Here is a 19,956-nt window from a genome sequence, read left to right on the forward strand (position 1 = left end):
TGAAATGTAAAATAATATTTTTATTATTTTTTCAAGGGTCTCTTTAGAACTAGACCCTCAAAGATCACTTCACAGCCTGTACACACAGTTGATCCCCAAAGAGGAATTTGCTGCATATGTTACACGGCATTACATTCTCTAGAAGGCAGAGTTTGCTTCAACACCCTCCTTGACTCAATCCCATACAGTCTTGAGAATGAAGAAAGCACAGTTTTCTCCCTTCCAGTTAAGCCACGTGGAGCCCCAAATCCCAAAGAGAAATAGTCATTGCATATGCTCATACAATCAGTATCTTTTTACTTTCCTAATAGTTGGAAACTTCTGCTAATATAGGGTTATCCTTTTTTTTAATTCTCTAAAATCTTGCTCTGAGAGTACTTTGGATAGTTTTGTTTTGTGTCAAGAGCAGAATGTGGTGCCCCTATTGAGGTATGCAAAAGAATCTTTAAAAATCTTCTGGTCTGTATATTTTCCCACTGCTTCCACTGTGCTAATATTGAAGTACTCTATTTTAGGAAGGTGGAAAAGGGCACGGAAAACTTGTACTGTTATACATAGCAGTAATGTTTTCAGTATTTATTCTTCAAAATGGAAGCCAAATTTATCATCAAGACAGTTTGGGGAGATCTCTGAAAAAAATATACCAAACACCTCTTTAAAACTGCATTGCACCTGCCACCCCTCCCCATCCCACCCCACACCTGCTGCCTCACCTATCCCCCTACCCTGACATTTCCAAAGATTGCAGAAGTATATATAGAAACATGGTCTGGGAGGTAACATTGCTGCGGCTTAGAAGAACACAAGGAGAGAAACGACTGCAGATGTCTCATCTGTGTGCTCTTCTTTGGTTCCCCCCTGCTTTTCTGAAAACCCTGCTGCGTGATTTCACAAAACAACCTGCTATTGTTCCTCAAGAAGAGAATGGACATGGCCTGTGTGTTGGAGACACCTCTCCTTCCCAGCTTTGAGTCGTGAGTGGTTGCACTGTAAAGCACTGAAGGGAGGATCAGGCAGGCTTGTGGAATTATTGAAGAGAAGTGAATTATGTGAAAGAAATGGGAGTGGAATAACATCCTCGAGCAGGAAGGGGATGTAGTGTATCTCACTCAACAAAGCACATTTTTCAAATTGCTACCCACAGCTCCAGGAGCACTGGGGTCGGCTGGGGGAAGAAAATGGAGATCAATCTGACATGCAGTTTGACTTTTCTTCTTACCTAATTTTGCTAATTCTTCTGTCTCAAGTTCCTTTCTTTTCCTTGAAATTATAGCTCTACTGGGGGAAAATATATTATATTTATTATATTTATATCCTGTAGACATGCAGCTTATCAGTACACAACAAGCCTCGAATTCAGAATAACACATTTCATCACAATAAGGCACTGTGAAGCATTTTCCAAAGACAAATGACATTAACTGACACTGTGTGACAACTGATAGTTACAGGTATTATGATGAGGAGGTGCTTAAGGAATTCAGATGTATTTTAAAGTTGGTATCTGTAGAAGATAAATGTTTATGAAGATGAAGCTATTTGAAAATGTCAGGGAATATTTTAAAAATATTTAAAAATGTAAGTATAATATTAGATTATTCTTTGGGTAATTATTAAACATTTAAGACCAAATATCCTAGTTAATTCATTTTTTTTTTTAAGTTCAAGGCCATGAGCCGTTAACGTTTGACAATAGCGGACACCTTATCATTCAGTACTTTATTTTATTCATTTGACAGTCAGCATTTATTTATTATTTTATTTGTTTAATATGGAATACTTCACGAATTCGTGTGTCATCCTTGAGCAAGGGCCATGCCAATCTTCACTGTATCATTCCAATGTTAGTGTACATGTTGCCATAGCAAGTATGAGATTCAGCATTTATTAGCTGTATTTCTTTTCACACTAGCACTTTTTTATTGTTGTGGGTTTTTTAAACTTTTATTTATTTTTTTAATTTCTTTTCAGTGTTCCAAAATTCATTGTTTATGCACCACACCCAGCGCTCCATGCAATACGTGCCCTCCTTAATACCCACCACCGGGTTCACCCAACCTCCCAACTCCCCGCCCCTCCAAAACCCTCAGATTATTTTTCAGATTCCACAGTCTCTCATGTCTCCCCCTCTGATTTCCCCCAACTCCCTTCTCCTCTCCATTTCCTCATGTCCTCCGTGTTATTCCTTATGCTCCACAAATAAGCGAAACCATATCATAATCGACTCCCTGCTTGACTTATTTCACTCAGCATAATCTCTTCCAGTCCCGTCCATGTTGATACAAAAGTTGGATATTCATCCTTTCTGATGGAGGCATAATACTCTGTAGTATATATGGACCACATCTTCCTTATCCATTCATCTGTGGAAGGGCATCTTGATTCTTTCCACATTTTTGGCAACCGTGACCATTGCTGCTATAAACATTGGAGTACAGATGGCCTTTCTTTTCACTACATTTGTATTTTGGGGGTAAATACCCAGTAGTGCAATTGCAGGGTCACATGGAAGCTCTATTTTTAGTTTCTTAAGGAATATCCACACTGTTTTCCAAAGTGGCTGCACCAACTTACATTCCCACCAACAGTGTAAGAGGGTTCCCCTTTCTCCACATCATCTCCAACACATATTGTTTACTGTCTTGTTAATTTGGGACATTCTAACTGGTGTTAGGTGGTATCTCAATGTGGTTTTGATTTGAATCTCCCTGATGGCTAGTGATGATGAACATTTTTTCATGTGTCTGTTAGCCATTTGTATGTCTTCTTTGGAAAAGTGTCTGTTCATGTCTTCTGCCCATTTTTTAACATGATTATCTGTTTTGTGTGTGTTGAGTTTGAGGTGTTCTTTGTAAATCCTGGAAATCAGCCCTTTGTCTGTATTGTCATTTGCGAATATCTTCTCCCATTCTGTGGATTGCCTCTTTGTTTTGTTGACTATTTCCTTTGCTGTGCAGAAGCTTTTGATCTTGATGAAGTCCCAAAAGTTCATTTTCACCTTTGTTTCTTTTGCCTTTGGAGACATGTTTTAAAAGAAGTTGCTGTGGCTCAAAGAGGTTACTGCCTATATTCTCCTCTAGGATTTTGATAGATTCTTGCCTCATGTTGAGGTCTTTTATCCATTTTGAGTTTATCTTGGTGTATGGTGTAAGAGAATGGTTGAGTTTCATTCTTCTACACATAGCTGTCCAATTTTCCCAGCACCATTTATTGAAGAGACTGTCTTTTTTCCCACTGTATATTTTTCCTGCTTTGTCAAAGATTAGTTGACCATAAAGTTGAGGGTCCATATCTGAGCTCTCTATTCTGTTCCACTGGTCTATGTGTCTGTTTTTGTGCCAGTACCATGCTGTCTTAGTGATCACAACTTTGTAGTAAAGCTTGAAATAAGGCAACATGATGTCTCCAGTTTTGTTTTGTTTTGTTTTCAACATTTCCTTAGCAACTCAGGGTCTCTTCTGATTCCATACAAATTTTAGGATTGTTTCCTCCGGCACTATGAAAAACCCACAATGAATATCATTCTCAATGGGGAAAAACTGACAGCCTTCCCTTTGAGATCAGAAACATGACAAGGATGCCCTCTCTCACCACTCTTGTTCAACATAGTATTAGAAGTCCTAGCAACAGCAATCAGACCACAAAGAGAAATAAAAGGTATTCAAATTGGCAATGAAGAATTCAAACTCTCTATTCGCAGATGACATGATACTTTATATGGAAAACCCAAAAGACTCCACCCCCAAACTACTAGAACTCATAAAGCAGTTTAGTAACGTGGCAGGATACAAAGTCAATGTAAATAAATCAGTTGCTTTCTTATGCACTAACAATGAAAAGACAGAAAGGGAAATTAGAGAATTGATTCCATTTACTATTGCACCAAGACCCATAAGATACTTGGGAATAAACCTAACCAAAGAGGTAAAGGATCTGTACTCTAGGAACTACAGAACACTCATGAAATTGAAGAAGACACAAAAAGATGGAAGACCATTCCATGCTCATGGATCAGAAGAATAAACATTGTTAAAATGTCTACATTGCCTAGAGCAATCTATACTTTCAATGTCATTCCAATCAAAATTCCCACCGGTATTTTTCAAAGAGCTGGAGCAAACAATCCTAAAATTTGTAGCTGTATTTTCAAAATTGTGCCATAGCAATATATAATCTCTTTTTTACTTTAAGGGTTTTTAAATTTTTTTAAAATTATTGCATTTTTAAAAGAAGAAATTACATCAGAAACTAGAATTGGTAAATAAGTTACATCAAAATTAACTCTTCTCCTACCCACTTAAGCCCCCATGGGTAGGAGAAGAATAAATGAAACAAGATGGGATTGGGAGGGAGACAAACCATAAGTGACTCTTAATCTCACAAAACAAACTGAGGGCTGCTGGGGGGAGGGGGTTTGGGAGAAGGGGGTGAGATTATGGACATTGGGGAGGGTATGTGCTTTGGTGAGTGCTGTGAAGTGTGTAAACCTGGTGATTCACAGACCTGTACCCCTGGGGATAAAAGTATATGTTTATAAAAAATTAAAAATTAAAAAAAAAATTAACTCTTCCTGAATATAGTATTTAGGTAAAATACTTAGTGTAGTTTTCCTTTTTTTTTTTTTTTTTACCCAATAGCAGATAATTGTGAAAATGTATATGCATTAGACTCTTGAATTCAAGTAGTTAGAAATTCTGCAGTTGGGTGTTTTTCTCCATTATTATTTCCATAGCTGATTTCTAAGCTATTCCCATCCCAAAAGTCGCCTTTGTATTTCCCTTCTCCTCACTGTGCACTCAGATCTTTCCATTGTCCAGACTGGTCCCATCAGTTCTTGTTCACCAACTCCTGTCTGCTTCATCTCATTTGTCTCTTGTTTTTCTTTTTCTTTTTTTACTGGCCTATTGCACACTTCCTAGCCCAGCACTCAGCACATATCAGGCACCTGGTACATGTTGGTCCCTCTTTATTCCATCCTCCATCCCCCATTATGAGCTTATAGGTTCTATTTAGAACATTAAACATTAATTATGTTCTACATAGTTCTCTTATCAACAATTTCTTCTCCTGACTCATGAAGGAAAAAAAGAAACTTAATAATATTAGCTCAAACCATCAAAATGACACACCCACACTTTGCTACCTACAAGGCTTCTCCCATGCAGTGCCTCCTATGTACTTCTCTTTACCTCAGTCTTACAGATGAGGGAACAGGGCTGGAGGCACATGCCTAGGGCTTCAAGATCACATGTGGGAGGGCAGCCTCCAGTCTTCCCTCCTAAATCTGATGACCTCGTGCTTCCTCTTTAAAAGCTGCCCAGGATAAGTGTGATGGGGAACCAGATTCCATGAATAGAGCTCTTGTCCCCAACTTCAAACTCTGATTTTCCCACAGGAAAAATAGTTTTAATGTTCTTGATATTGTGGCCTTCTAATTTTCCTCAGATTGACTGAGATCAGGCTAAACTCTGAAGCCAATAAGAAATGTTAGGTTATGAATGTCAAATTCAAATCCAAAAGGTTTGTTTTGTCATTCTCCTAAAACAGGAGTATGAAGCACAGGAAGAATTTTATCACAGATACCGTAAAATCCTTTACACCAGTGGTTCTGAATGAGAGGTCATTTTTCTTCTTTGGGGACATTTGGCAATATCTGGAGATAATTTTTTTTTTTTTAATTTTTGTTATAGTTGCAGTTGGAGGGCAGTGGTGGGTAAGGGACTGCTGTTGGGATCCAGTAAGTAGAGGTCAAGGATACTGCTGAACATCCTGTGATCCACAAGGCGACCTCTCACAACAAAGATTTCCCCAGCCTAAATGTCAGTAGTACTGAGTTTGAAAAATGCCACCCTAGGGTATAACTAGATATCTAGCTATGATAGTTTGATAAAGCAATTAACAGGGCATCATCCTTGGATAAGAAGATTATAGTTCTGCTTGAAACTGTTCCTTTTTTCCTCTAGATGATAGTCTTAGATCAGACTTCCACACCATGATAAAACTAACTTGCAGCCTTCTTATTTTCCATTCTATTACTTATTTTCCATCACTGGCTCCCAAATGCAACTGTCCCCAGAGTTTAGTTCTTGGTCCTCTTTGTTTAATGTTATTTCTTCATTGAAGTACAGAACTTTGTCTATGCAAAGTCTTGTATAAATTGGACTTTCAGGCAATCCAGGCTCTGCACTCTTATTCATTATACATTAAACCAGCTCTCATTACCTGGAATGTAATCGTTAATGCATCAGCTGGCCGGCTTCCTGCTTCTGGGTGCAGGGGAAGGAGCTGCACCTGTGAGGAGTGCCTATGAGGTCAGAGCTAAATCCTAGGAAACCATGTCTCTGCTCCCCACTGAGAGGGCCCTCAGTCATGTCCTCCTCCCCTGAGTTCTGAAGTCAGAACTCCCTGACTTCAAAAGCCAAGGGCCCTGAAACTGACCCTCACAAGTGGGGCCTCCATCTTTGTGGGAGTCCCCTGGCCATTCCAACTGCCTCCTCTGTCTCATATTGCATTCCCTCCTCCTTTCTACCTCTATCCCTTCCCAGCAACAGATGGTGCAGAGTCAACCAACCCAGGGAGACTAAATCTGAGCCACACCTCCAGAGGCAAGATGGCTGGTAGAGATGAAGTCCTTTCCTCCACATCACCCTGGTTTGGAGTTTCAAAGTCCAGGGACAGTCTGGTCTGAAGACGCAAAAGGGCAAGGCCTGAATCAGCTTCCTCAGGGCCCCAGGATATCTGCTGTCAGGTGTTCATTTAACAGGTTCTGATCCACTTCCAACATTGTGTGGATCCTTTGAGAGGCAGTGCCTCACAAAATACAAAGATAGTATAATATATACTTAGCTCTCTATTGTTATACTTCAAAAACTGAACTTTAAAACGTCCTTTCAGAAACTCCCTGTCACAGTACACCCAAATATATATATCTTGGCTTTGTCCCTCCCCCAGACCTTTTTCCCCATACGTCCATGTATCCAAGTAGCTGATGGACTTTTCTCTCGGATTACTTACCACCCCTTCAAAGCCAAATCTGAAACTAAACTCTCAAGCTGTCTTTCCCTCCTGACTTCTTTCTATCTGCTCACACTATGCAGCTCCTCTAGGCCCCGGATTTGAGCTCTGAGTCGTCTCTGACGGCCCGCCTCCCACGTGCTGCTTCTCTTCTCCCAAATCTGTCGCCTCTCCCTTACTTCTCCCTAAACCCACCTTTTCCTCGCCACTGTCACTGCCCAGTGCTTAAGCCCTTACTGCCTCATGAAATCTGTCCACATCCTCTCTGAAGAGATTATATCTTGTGTCAAATGACAAAAATAATACAATCGGGCAAACCAGTCTGATATTGTTTATGCAAGGGGAAGCAATACATGTACTGGGGGAGACAGAGCCTCCCAAGCAGTGGAGCACTGCTCCTGAGGGACCTGGGGCTAGAGCAAGTCTCACAGAGCGTAAGAGGCAACTCAGAAACAGAGTGGGATTGGCAAGGAGTTTGGAGATATCCTTGTAAGACTTCAGCAGGTTCTAATTTCTAGAGTAAGATAGACTAGGTAAAGGTGAGTTGAAAGCTTGTGATTGGTGTATGTTGGGTTTCCTTGACAGGTGCTTGGAGTAAGCACAGGCTGACTTAGGTTTAGTTCTGTGACGTGGACTGGGCCACTGGGGGGTGTCCATGTTGTAGGTCCTGATGCACAAATTCCATAACACTTAGCCCAATGCTAAGCACTGTGTCTACTGACTGGCTGGATATGTAAATGAGCATGTAAATGGTCCTCTGTACCTAATTGATTAATGCATTTAAAAAATACTAATTTGTACTTATTTTCTCCTGCCTCTCCATCAAAATGTGTGTGTCCGTGTCACAATAACCTTCATGTGACCTGTTTCTTGAGAGCCTACTGTGTGCCAAGCATTGTGCTACTCATTTCCACCTTCACTATTCAGAGTAATCCTTAAAATTCAGTGATGAAGATATTATTCTTGTCCTTGTTATTGTTATGGTGCTCATTTAACAGTCAAGGAATCTAAAACACAAAGGTACTCAGTAACTTTCTCAAGTCTGTATCACTAATTAGTCAGATTGAAGTCCCTGCTATTTCCATGTATCCTCACTGTTTCTTTGTATTACCCATACATTTTATTTTAGGAATATGAGTACAGAAAAATTATAGGAGACAAGAATTTAAAAGGGCCCCTCTTCTATTTTCACCTCATTTTGGCATCTTAATATTAAAGATAAGCACCATTTAGATATCTCTAGGTCTCTGAGCCCTCTTCTCTGAGAACTGTCTTCCTCCTCAATCTCACATGGCAACAAAGCCACAGCCAACAACACCATAGATAACCAGACCCAGACTCAGCCACTGAGATGCCGAGGTGCGTTATCTATCTCTGCAGATCATGTGATAGAAAGATAAGCAAACTCAAGATGAGTGGGGCCATATGCATGGACAAGTGGAGAAAGCCAGTAGGTCTTCAGAGAACACAGAATGAAGCAAACATCTCAAGAGAAATCTTAAGAAACCATTCAGCTCCAGGAGGCAGAGACTTAGGGGAGTTGCTAGGATCTAAAGATATTCATTACTTATGCCCATTTTTTTAAGAAATCTGTGTCATATTCATTTGGGCTCAGAAAATGGTTTTGTCTCCAACTGTCGATTCTTTTTTATCATACATGTGTTGATTCAAAGGGTCTTGTTTGCAATAGATTTTGCCCAGTTCCCTTTTGAGGTATTTGCGTTGCATTGATCTGGGAGCATTGATCATAGGAGCGGCAGCTTGGAGTGAAAAATAGAACACAGAGTATGAATACCCTACTTTTGCATCAACATGTATGGGACTGGAGGAGATTATGCTGAGTGAAATAAGTCAAGCAGAGAAAGTCAATTATCATAAGGTTTCACTTACTTGTGGAGCATAAGGAATAACATAGAGGACATTAGGAGAAGGAAAGGATAAGTGAATTAGGGGAAACTGGAAGGGGAGATGAACCATAAGAGACTGTGGACTCTGAGAAACAGACTGAGGGTTTCGGAGGGCAGGGGGTGGGGGATTGGGTGAGCCTGGTGGTGGGTATTAAGGAGGGCACGAATTGCATGGAGCACTGGGTGTGGTGTATAGACAGTGAATTTTAGAACACTGCATCAAAAACTAATTATGTATTTTATGGTGACTAACATAACACAATTTAAAAAAAATAGAACACAAAAATAGAAGTCTGCAGTCCAGAAAAGACAGGACCTTGCCACCACCCTGCATGAACCTGGTCAAGTCACTTCACTGTCCTAAAACTGTTTGCCTAGATATACAATGAGACTAATTACTTACCCTACTCTGTAGTGTCATTGTCAGAATAAAATAGAGATTATATCAGAAAACTTTGAAAAAGAACAAGTAAACATAAACTGTTATTTTGACTCATGATTTCAAAATCCAAAAAAACTGTATGAATTAAACTGGAAGAATTGAAGTGGTTTTAAACTAGAAATAAGATCAATATCATATTTTTTAACAACATGAAAGGATTTCTGGTATATTCATCTTATATTTTTTCTGTATTTATCAGAATATCCACAATAATGTCAACAGTGTTACCTCTAAAGAGAGAATACAGATGGAGAGTAAACTCAGGAAATCCAGCAGGTGCATTTACCCTGCGGTCATACCTCAGTGAGTTCCTAGGACGCCAAACAAGCATGATTTGTGATATAACCAAATTATAATTTGAGCTGTCTGTCCTTTTACTTTGCAGTTATGTTGTTGGCAGGCACGGGGTACTTCCCCTCCTCCCACGGTGGAAACCGGGGCAGGTCACACAACTTTTCCAATCACTCACAGATAAAAACATCTTACCGTCATATTAAATCAAAAGCTGTGTCAATCTGGTCATTAGAATTCACAGCCCCAAGCAATAATTAAATTTCAGAACTTGTTCTGTGTTAAGCCTTCTCTGCAGCTATTAGCCAGAACCTGTGCCAGTGGGGGAGGGCAGACACCAACTTCCGCTCTCCATGACGATGCTTCCCCTGGCTTCCTAGCAAGCTTTGTATCCTTGGGTTGGCCCCCCAGAGAGAGGAGAATGGGGGAAACAACACAGTCTGGTAAAGGAAGTATTGTTATTATCTCATGTTAGGGCCCCTGGATAGCAACTATTTAACAGTGATTTTTTTTTTAAGATTTTATTTATTTATTTGACAGAAAGAGAAAGTGGGAGAGGGAGAAGCAGGCCTCCCACTGAGCAGGGAGCCAGATGCGGGGCTGGATCCCAGGATGCTGGGTTGGTGGCCTGATAAGCCCAGGCACCCCAACAGTGTTTTCATGAGTTCCTTAAAGATTCCTGACTCTGGAATCTGCAGTTCCTTATCTTTTGTGTTTCTGCAGTTGATGATAGAAATCTGGTGGTCAGCTTCCAGCATCCTTCCACTGAGATCCCACTGCCTCCTCAACAGTGTGTGTTGGACAGATGACCCACCCCCAGCCCACATGCATGCTTTCTCTGTCCCAGTCGTTGTGGATACTTAACTACTTCCCAAAATCTAGGTCCCACCACTCTCCCTACACTGCCAAGGCCACGTAAGCTTTTTTGAGAACGCATTAGTCACATGGACCTACAGTTACAGAAGGGCTTGTCGACTCTCCACAAGGTTCGTGAAGCCCACACCCTCTAGGCTGGGTGTGAAGATTGTAGCCTTACTCCATGCCCACACCTACCTTGGGCGGTGGTAGAGATTCCCACCAGCTTTTCTAAAGTACTCTCTTCACAAATCCACCTTTCTTGTCTCTATGTTGCCCTTTTATATTATGATTGATCTGACTTAGGGGTTCAGTCGTTGTAGCCCTGGTTAGTAAAGCTTTCTGTTGTAAATTTTGCATATGGTAGTCTGCCCACACTCACTTCGTCTTCTGGTATCTATCACACTGGTGCATCAGTTGAAACTGAGTCACAGAGAATCCTCTTTCAACATCCTTTTACAAGTGGTTTTTTGTCATGCCTGATCACCAGTGGAGGTAACCTATTCTTTCTTCCTATCCACACACACTGCATAGCCCCAGTACAGAGCTAGACTGACCGTCATCGAAAAGGTCTGTGACCTAGTGTGGACGGGAGCAAATCAGATAGAGTCTTATAGCCTTGTCTCTTGTTCTCCACTTGGACAGTTTTTAAACATTAAGAATCTGAGTTCCAGACACCACAGCAGATCCTCACAGTGGGAAAATAAGGAAATATAATGGGAGCACGGTCTTTAAGGAACTTGTAGCTTGTTGGCAGAGCAAAGTGGATATGCGAACAATACAAAGGACTAAATCACAGGGCGGAGGAAGGAAATGAGGGAAGGAGGCAGGGAGAGAGGAGGCAAACAGAGCCACCAGTGAGCAAAGGATAGAAGTGTTGAATATGAGTGGGATTTTTAACTACCAAGGTTTGGCTCTTTGGAACTCTAGTGCATAAGACCTTTTAGGAATAGACCCGGATGAATAATCCCATATGAAGCAGGGAGATAGTGCTCATGAAATTCTCCAGAAAAGCAAAGGAAAAAAAAAAAAGAAAAAGCATATAGTTTAAAACCTTTGGCTTTAGGACCAAAATGAAAACACCGCATTCGATGATTTTTCCATCTAATTCAATCTTCATCCAATGTCTCCTTTACCCCTATCAATTGCAGAAGGAAATAAACTAACACATCAACCTTTCCGTCTGAACTGGGCTTGGATTTCTTTGGAGAAAGAGTACTACATTGTGGATGAAGACTCCGTGTTTTTCGAAGTGACCCTCACACGCAGAGGGTATCTTGAAGAAACATCCTTTATCAGTAAGTAAATTTAGATTGGTTGTGGGCGATAGGTAATGGAATCTAAGCTTAAAAATAATTATGAGAGAGTTCCTTGGAAGAGAATCGACGGCAGGTGTGGGGGAACCTCTAAAAAAAATCGTGTGAATTTATGCCATAGTTTTTACTCCATGATAGTTACAGGATTAAATAAACACTCCAACTTTTCATCCTCCTCCTCTTCCTGTTTGCCTCCTTCTGGAAGGTCACAGTCTTTCTGTTTCAACCCAAATGATCCCAGGAAAAATGCAACATTTCATAGTCATATACCACAATCCCCAAGTCACTTGGTTTCTTTTAAAATTGCTTTTATGCCTACAATATATGATTATGCTTCTTTCTAGCTATTTCCTTTGAAAAATTATTTGTGAATACATGATATACTATTGTGTTTTGTTGTATCTATTTCCTTCAATTATACATATCTGGCTTTGCCCTGCAATTAAGTTCTAAATTCTTCTAAAACATTTACAGGATCAAATTTTTCTATGTGCTACAAAGACCTATGTCTCCTTGGGGTAAACAGATATAAATGCCTATGTAATACCTGTCATCATCATCATTAATAATTAGTAATAATGGTTCTAATAATGCATTAGATTTTTATGACATATTCAGCTGCCACCACTTCCACAGATCATTTTGTCTTTATTTTCATAAGCTACTGAGAAGACAGATAGGATGTGTGTTATCTTCATTTTACAAATGAGCATTCTGAGCTTCCCAGGCATTTGGAATCTAATCAGAGACCTGCCAACATATCAAAGCTGTTGGAGAGAAACCAGAAGGAGGTGTCTGAGAATAGGCAATGAAGAAAAGGCAAGCTTTTCCCCAGTCACCTCTTTAGGCCTGAGGCTCTGGGATAGAACTGTTCCCCTACAAGAGGTCAGTGAAAGAGCACTCTGATTTCTAGGTGGCCCCTAGCCTCAGTCTACACTGCAGGTCACTTTGTCAACCCACAGTGGAATTTGCCAGAGTAACTTGAGCTGAAATACGTTTCCTTTCTTTTTTTTTTTTTTTTTTCTCTTTCTCTTGTAGGGTTCTATCTTTATAATTCTTTTACCTCAGGGATTTCCCAGGGGCACAAGATTTGGGTTACTATGACAAGGACTATTTTCATATCCTACTCAAGAAAAAACTCATCTATCTGTCTAGGACCATTTGGATAGCGGTGGAGTCAACTCCTGAGAGAGGTGTCCCCAGCTCCCTACCTGAACCAGCCCCTACACAGGTGCTATCCCCAGTCTCTGCTTTATTCTTTATAGCGCTGAGCATCCCTGGCAAGCATCACATGTCCATCTGTCTACTGTCTGTCCTCCTCAGTAGATTTCCAGCTCCACTATGGCAGACGCTACAATCTGGGTTATGTCGAACTTTGAACACAGCACAGGGCATACAGTAGTCACCCAATCTGTGTTGTTAAGTGAGCTACATATAATCCACTCTTCTGTCCTACAACACATTCCTTAAAAAACCACATCAACACCACACTAGAGAACCTTACTCAGTGCTCCAAGAAGCCCTCCTAGTCCCCTCACCCCAGCCCATGCTGGGTTCTTTGTGGATTAAATATGATGAGTGCAAATCAATCTAGCATAATCGCTGGCCTACATTAAATACTCAGTAAATGTTAACTATCATTATTGTACCATGGCACTCACTAAATAGAGTTGAAATCATTTGTTTCTTACTCTTAGGGGTAGTAGTGGCTCTGCCGAATTCAGCTTTGCCTCCTCAGCACCTCACACTGAGCCGATGTTCACCAAATATTAATGGTCACAGGCCTACTCTGTTTACACAGCGATCCCAGGACCTACACTGAGGCTGTGGCTAAGGACACCACTCCCTCCTCCTCATCTTCTCCCAGTCCAACACAGGGGCACAGGAGGCGCTTCCTCAATGTCGAACATTTATTCTCAGCTACCAAACCAGTACTGATGCAAGCCTTCTCCAAACAGTTTTAAGAAGTCAACGTGTGCTCTCTTATCTTGGACATTATAGTTTGGGTGTCTTTTCAAGATATCAGGTTCTGAGAGTAAGTAGAGGGAAGGACAAAAGGAGCTACGCACCTCATTTTATATAAAGCTTTTCACAGTAGCGGGTACTGCTCCAGGGTGGGTAGTAATATTTGATTTCACATATTCGAACAACGGCAGAGTCTTCCTCTTATAATGAGACCCAAAGTGAGGAGGTACAGGTATTCTTGCTTCACTAGACATTCATTCAGATGTTAAAATCACAACCAAAAAATATAGAATACTGTGGAACTTTTTGTGGTGAGGGGAGCCTCTCTTCAGTGTGGAGGGGGTAGTACCTTTCACCTTGTGTCTCACTTTGAATACTTTCAACACTATGTTGCTGCTGTTCCGTTTCTTTAGTGAGTCATTAATTCCTATTTCCTAACAGACCTCAAAACTGTTCCCCCCCTCCATTTTTACCAACAGCATCCTACGTGTCTGCAAATCGCTATCAATCCTCTTACAATTATAAATTACTAAACACAGGAGGATTCAAGCCACCATGAGTAAAGATCCACATGAGAAAAAAATTAATTATGTTAATTAAAACTATTGAAATTACTAGATGCAAAATAATCACCCCCCAAAATGTTTATGGAATACTAATTCCATGCCAAGCACTGTTGTGATCACCAGGAGTGCATCAGTGAACAAAACAGCTGAAGATCTCCACCTCCATACAGTGCCCATTCTGGTGCTTTCTCTGGAAGCTGGAATGGTTTCATCCCATCTCTGAATCCTGAGCACCTGATAGAATTTGGCATATCAGATGCCCTCGGTAATTATTTATAAAATAAATCAGTTAATGACTGTTCTCTGTTCTCTCCTGTCTCTCCTCTTTTCCTGCTTCCCTCTCGCTTCCCTCCACTTTTGCTTATATAAACTCTTAGCCAATAAGTATAGTTTAGAAATGTCTTTTGGGAACATTAAAACAGGTACCTGTTACTGTTTTTCATCAGCAGAAGAATCCACTTTGAAAGAATCTTTCTGGGGCATCTGGGTGGCTCAGTGGGTTAAAGCCTCTGCCTTTGGCTCAGGTCATGATCTCAGGGTCCTGGGATCAAGCCCAGCATCTGGCTCTCTGCTTAGCAGGGAGCCTGCTGTCTCTCTCTCTCTCTCTCTCTCTCTCTCTCTCTCTCTGCCTCCTTCTCTGCCTACTTATAATCTCTGTCTGTCAAATAAATAAATAAAATCTTAAAAAAAAAAAAAAAAGAAAGAATCTTTCTTCAGTCACTTGGCTTTATTACATTCATAATTTCCCACTTTTTTTAGGCATTGAAACCAAAGATGAAACTGCAAAAAAAGATAAAGATTTTAAAGGAAAGTCTCAGAAACAGGTCCACTTCAAACCTGGACAGACTACTGCCACATGGAGGGTGAGAATTATATCTGACAATGAATATGAGGCTTCAGAGACCTTTCAGATCATTCTGTTGAACCCTGTCATGGCTGCACTGGAGTCTCCAGAAATGGCAACTGTTGAAATTGTCGACCCTGGGGATGGTATGTGGTTCCTGCTGATATGATTTATTAACCAGTACATGTTCCTGCATCTGTTTCAGGCATGCATACCTCCCTGAGGCTCCATAAGCCAAGGAACATGTTCATACCATTTAGGTTTTAAAGTTAAGCGATCACTTTAAGGCAGTAATTTTTCTTTTGCTCCTAGGATTTTTGAAAAGGAATCTAGCAGATTGAAATAGACGTGACTTTATAAGCATTTCTTTAAAATATGCACGAGCCTTCATAGTTTGCTCTCTACACACACAGTATGGTACCGCTTTGCCCCCAGATCCTCAAGACTCCTTCCAGGCCACTATCTTCCCACCATTTTCAGGGAGCACCTCACAGATCAGGGAGGGACTTTAGATATCCCTTATCCTAGATGTGGCTGCTGGACACCAGTCAACTTGTTGGCTTTACCACGTGTTCCACAAAGTTCTGTTAGAGTTGTGCATCATATTCTTGAATTCACAGACGCATTTGATTCATTTATTCATTCATTGGTACAGCAAATATCTCCCAAGATAAATTAAAAAGGGAAAAATTTTTAACTAATAATTGTGCCATTGGCTGCCCCTTTTCCTGAAAGGAGAAGAATACTACCTTAAGGAAGGTTTTAGTATTCATCTTTGAATTTTAATTAGACACATTGATTGTCTTAATAGTTGAAAGAATTCAGGCATCCCCTAGAATTACATGACTTACTACCAGAGCGTAAGTCTTAGTTAAATTCACAAGAATGCATGAAGAGTCCTCTGTATTTGTATGTTCCAAACTGCATTATAGAGAACAATGATATAATAGAATTTCTACAACAGGATCACAAAGCTTTCCATGGACCAAATAAATCTAGAAACTGTTTCAAATATCTTCCTTCCTTCGAATATCATAATTTATACTAGCATATTAAAATTTCTAAGAAATTTTCCTACAAAGAAACCTGTTTAACTTCATTTAATCAGTTTTCCCAAACTAGACTATAGACTTTTTAAAAATTTATTGTCCCCAAGGAGTATCCTATAGTTTCTTATAGTCTCTTACTGTCTCTTATAGTTTTCTCTAAATACAATTTGGGAAATACCATTCTATATACTTTGGGTTTTGGCAGACAAAAGTACAAAATGTTGCCCCATTATCCAATGAACAAGGTATCTTATCAGTTTTGTTGATAACAACACTTAGACCCATGACTCAATTAGGAAAGCCCAATGTTAGGATACATGGCTAAAGCAGTCAAGAGTTCAGAGGTAAGAAAGTAGAGAGATCACCATAGCCTTAAGCAGTTAAGCTTCCCGGAAGAGGAAGGATTTGAGCTGAGTCTTAAAGAGTGAATGGGATTTGGATTCATAGATGAAAGAGAGCAGGCTTTTCAAAACGGGAAAATAGAGAACATGTCTGAACAACTCAGTATTAATATATTTTTCCAGTTTTTTAACATGATACTAATACCTTTAATTTACTTTCAGCTTCTTCAAAAGATGTCAAGACAGTAGACTACTGTAGAAGGGTAAAATGGCAGAAAGAAAATTATCACTGGTCTTTTCCTCTGTAAATCAATACCACTATTTTCTTAGAGGTAGATATCAGTATCTGTTGAAACTAATTTAGGCAGCAAAATAAAGAAGAAAAAAATTAACCCATGATTACTAGACAATTCAACATCGAATTCTGGATTATAACTTAGTAATAGCTCCAAAAGAAGAAACGATGTCTATTATAATATTTTTCCTTCTTGCTCCCAAGGGGAAGAATATATGTATATATATATATATATATATATATATATATATATGTTATGAAGGAAAGAACTGAAGAAGTTAAATGTGGTTTGATCCATTGTCCACTTCACTCTGGGAGTAGGAACAACCCATTTAAATTTCTATTTTTTTAAAACAAACCCATACATTTAATTGCACAATGCATGCTTAATGAATAGCCTTGGCAAATGTTGAAAAACCCAAAGGAAAATACCACATATAATTCCATCAACAAGAGATAACCAATATTCATATTTATATTTCAGTGAATGTTCTGATGATGTGTATACATGCAGAAATATACACACGTGTGTGTACATACAGACGCACACACAGAGCTCAGTAGACCCCAATGGGTATGTTATTTTAAAGATTAAAGGTAGGAATATGTTAACTATACCAGAACTAAAATAAAAAGCTTAATAAGAAAATTAAGAGAAAACCAGTAACTTATTTTTCTCAAAATATTAATTGGCCAGTGTCCTCCACACAATATCAGTACAATAAGTGTTGAATAAAATGTTTGTTGAATAAAGCAGGGAAAAAAATGTTTTCTGCATTAATCAATTAGATTACTTGACAGTTGAAAGCATCACAAAATTATATATAAGCAGTAAAAGTAAAGCAAGGGTAGAAATGTGTGATCTCTAGAAGACCTAAAATTTGATTTAATTGTTGCAAGATTTTCCCTTCCATTTTAGTGCTAGCTTTCCTTTTAAACCTTTCAAAAGCCTCCCAAACCCAATTCCACTGCTTTTCTAGCTCCACTTAATATGAAACATTTTCTATCCCAACTACATCTCATATGGTTAATCATGTTTGAAAAATGTAGGGGTCAAAGACTATGCACATTTCTACTCAGTTTAAAATATCACCAGTTATCACCAGTCCACTTGAAGTCTTGCTGAAGTATTTTCTACCATCTTTTCTAGAATCAACGGTTTATATTCCAGAGGCAGAATACAAAATAGAGGAGCATGTTGGAGAGCTTTTGATTCCAGTAAGACGGTCTGGGGATGCTAGCCAAGAACTAACGGTCATTTGCTCTACACATGAAGGTAGGAGGCTTTGCGGGGTGCTGACATCCAGGAATAAGATTCTCAGGCAGAACTGTGGGGCTGTGGGGAGTAGTTGGGTGGTAAGCCAAGCGTGTGGAGGACGGAAGCCTGGATCAGCCCGGGACCCTACCCTGCTGCCTGACAACCTTGTGACCATATGCAGGTGCCCTAATTCGGCTATAGCTGCTCTCTTGAACCAAGGGTAAAATTTCACTGGAAATTGGGCCAAAAAAATATGTTGTAACTACCTCATAAAGTTGTTTGAGGGTCAAATGAGACATTTTATGTGAAAATAGTTTATATATGCTGGTAGAAAATATAAATAAGGGATTCTTATTTTTAATAGCCCTCATTGCACCTAAGAAACAAAGTAAAATAGTCTGTATGTGCTACTCAGTCTCTTCTTCTCCTCCCTCTCTACTCTCAACAATGAAAAATGTCCCCTAATCATGGGCCCAGGTGTCCTTATCCCTCAAAACAACGTCACATTCTTTCTGACCTCTCCATTTCTATGCAGTCAAAATTTAGCTGTCCTCTGTCCAATCTGTCAAGGTTGTATTTTTTTCACTCATTAGAACTAAGTAATAGACAAAAACGATGGACCTATAAGAAGACCACACAAATGAGAAGAAGAATAAACTATAAAAGTAAACTACATATTTCTACACTCACACCATATTTCATCTCCGACATCAGAAGTGTGCAGGTTTTTCCCATACCAAGCAATTCTCCAGTTTCTGCACACGTCAGCTGGGTGTCCTAAAATTTATTTCGGATGACATCTACCTGGAGATAACACAGACCCTACAGGGTAAGGGCTCCATCCCACCAGACAACATAGTTGTCACTGTGTTTCTGACCTACTGGAGGTTCCCACTACCCTTGTTTGGGTTTGATAATTTTCTAGAATAGCCTACAAAAACTCAGGAAACCATTTACTTCCTAGATTACAGGTTTGCTGTAAAGGATACAACTCAGAAACCACCAGATGGAAGAAATGGACAGGCAAGGTTATGTGGAAAGGGGCACAGAGCTCCCTTGTCCTCTCTGGGCGTGTCCCCTTCCTAGCACCTAGAGGTGTTCAGCAACCCTCAAGCTTTCTGAACACGTTGGTTAGGCTTTTTTTTCTGGAGACTTCATCACATAGGCATGGTTGATTAAATTATTGGCCATTGGTGATTAAATCATCCCCCAGCTCCCCTTCCTTCCCTGGGCTTTAGGGGTGGGGCTGAAAATTCTAAGCCTCTATCACTGGTTGGTTTCTCCAGCAACCAGTGTCCCACCCCCAATGCTATCTAGGAGCCCCCACCACCACTCATCTCATTAGCATGCAAAAAGACAAATCACTTCAAAGATTCTAGGGTTTGAGGAGCTTGTGTGCCAGGAAACAGGAACAGAAAACAAAAATATATATATATTACTTATGTCCCAGGCTAATTTATTCAGAGCTCACTATAGCTATGGGGTCAGCCACCATCACTTGCATTTGGCAGAGATTCAAAGGCAGGCAGAGGAGTGCACAGCTTCATAATGGAAAAAAAGGGAAGGCATCCCTTGATTGGAGGCTGTTGGCTTAAGGAAGCTGGAGGCCTACATGTTTCATTAGAGAAGTATGTTTGGCTTTCTCTGGTTGGTCCTAAATTGGAAGCCAGGGCAAAAATTAGAGAAGCTGGCGGTTACTAAGTCCTGACCTTTTGCAGCCAAATGTCGCAAGAGGTAGTGGTTTCACATCATAGATGGGTGGCTGCAGAGGGTGGGTCAGATTTCTGTTTTTATATATGGCCTGACCACAGTC

The 19,956-nt window shown here is 40.1% G+C and overlaps 1 protein-coding gene and 1 non-coding gene across 2 annotated transcripts in view; one reads left to right on the forward strand and one right to left on the reverse strand.

Annotated features, from left to right (window-relative positions):
- Positions 1–19,956, forward strand: part of FREM3 (FRAS1 related extracellular matrix 3) — an 86,003-nt gene that overhangs the window by 41,325 nt on the left and 24,722 nt on the right. The window contains exons 3-5 of the mRNA XM_045078353.1: positions 11,661–11,807; positions 15,116–15,346; positions 18,036–18,161. Of these exons, the coding sequence (XP_044934288.1) occupies positions 11,661–11,807; positions 15,116–15,346; positions 18,036–18,161 (504 nt within the window). The remainder of the gene's footprint in view (positions 1–11,660; positions 11,808–15,115; positions 15,347–18,035; positions 18,162–19,956) is intronic.
- Positions 1,766–1,868, reverse strand: LOC123391582. The gene has a single exon (XR_006606273.1). It is a non-coding gene; the product is annotated as a U6 spliceosomal RNA (small nuclear RNA).

This window comes from Mustela putorius, unplaced genomic scaffold (genome assembly GCF_011764305.1).
Source record: "Mustela putorius furo isolate JIRA1106 unplaced genomic scaffold, ASM1176430v1.1 tig00000242_pilon_pilon_pilon, whole genome shotgun sequence".
Classification (NCBI taxonomy): domain Eukaryota; kingdom Metazoa; phylum Chordata; class Mammalia; order Carnivora; family Mustelidae; genus Mustela; species Mustela putorius.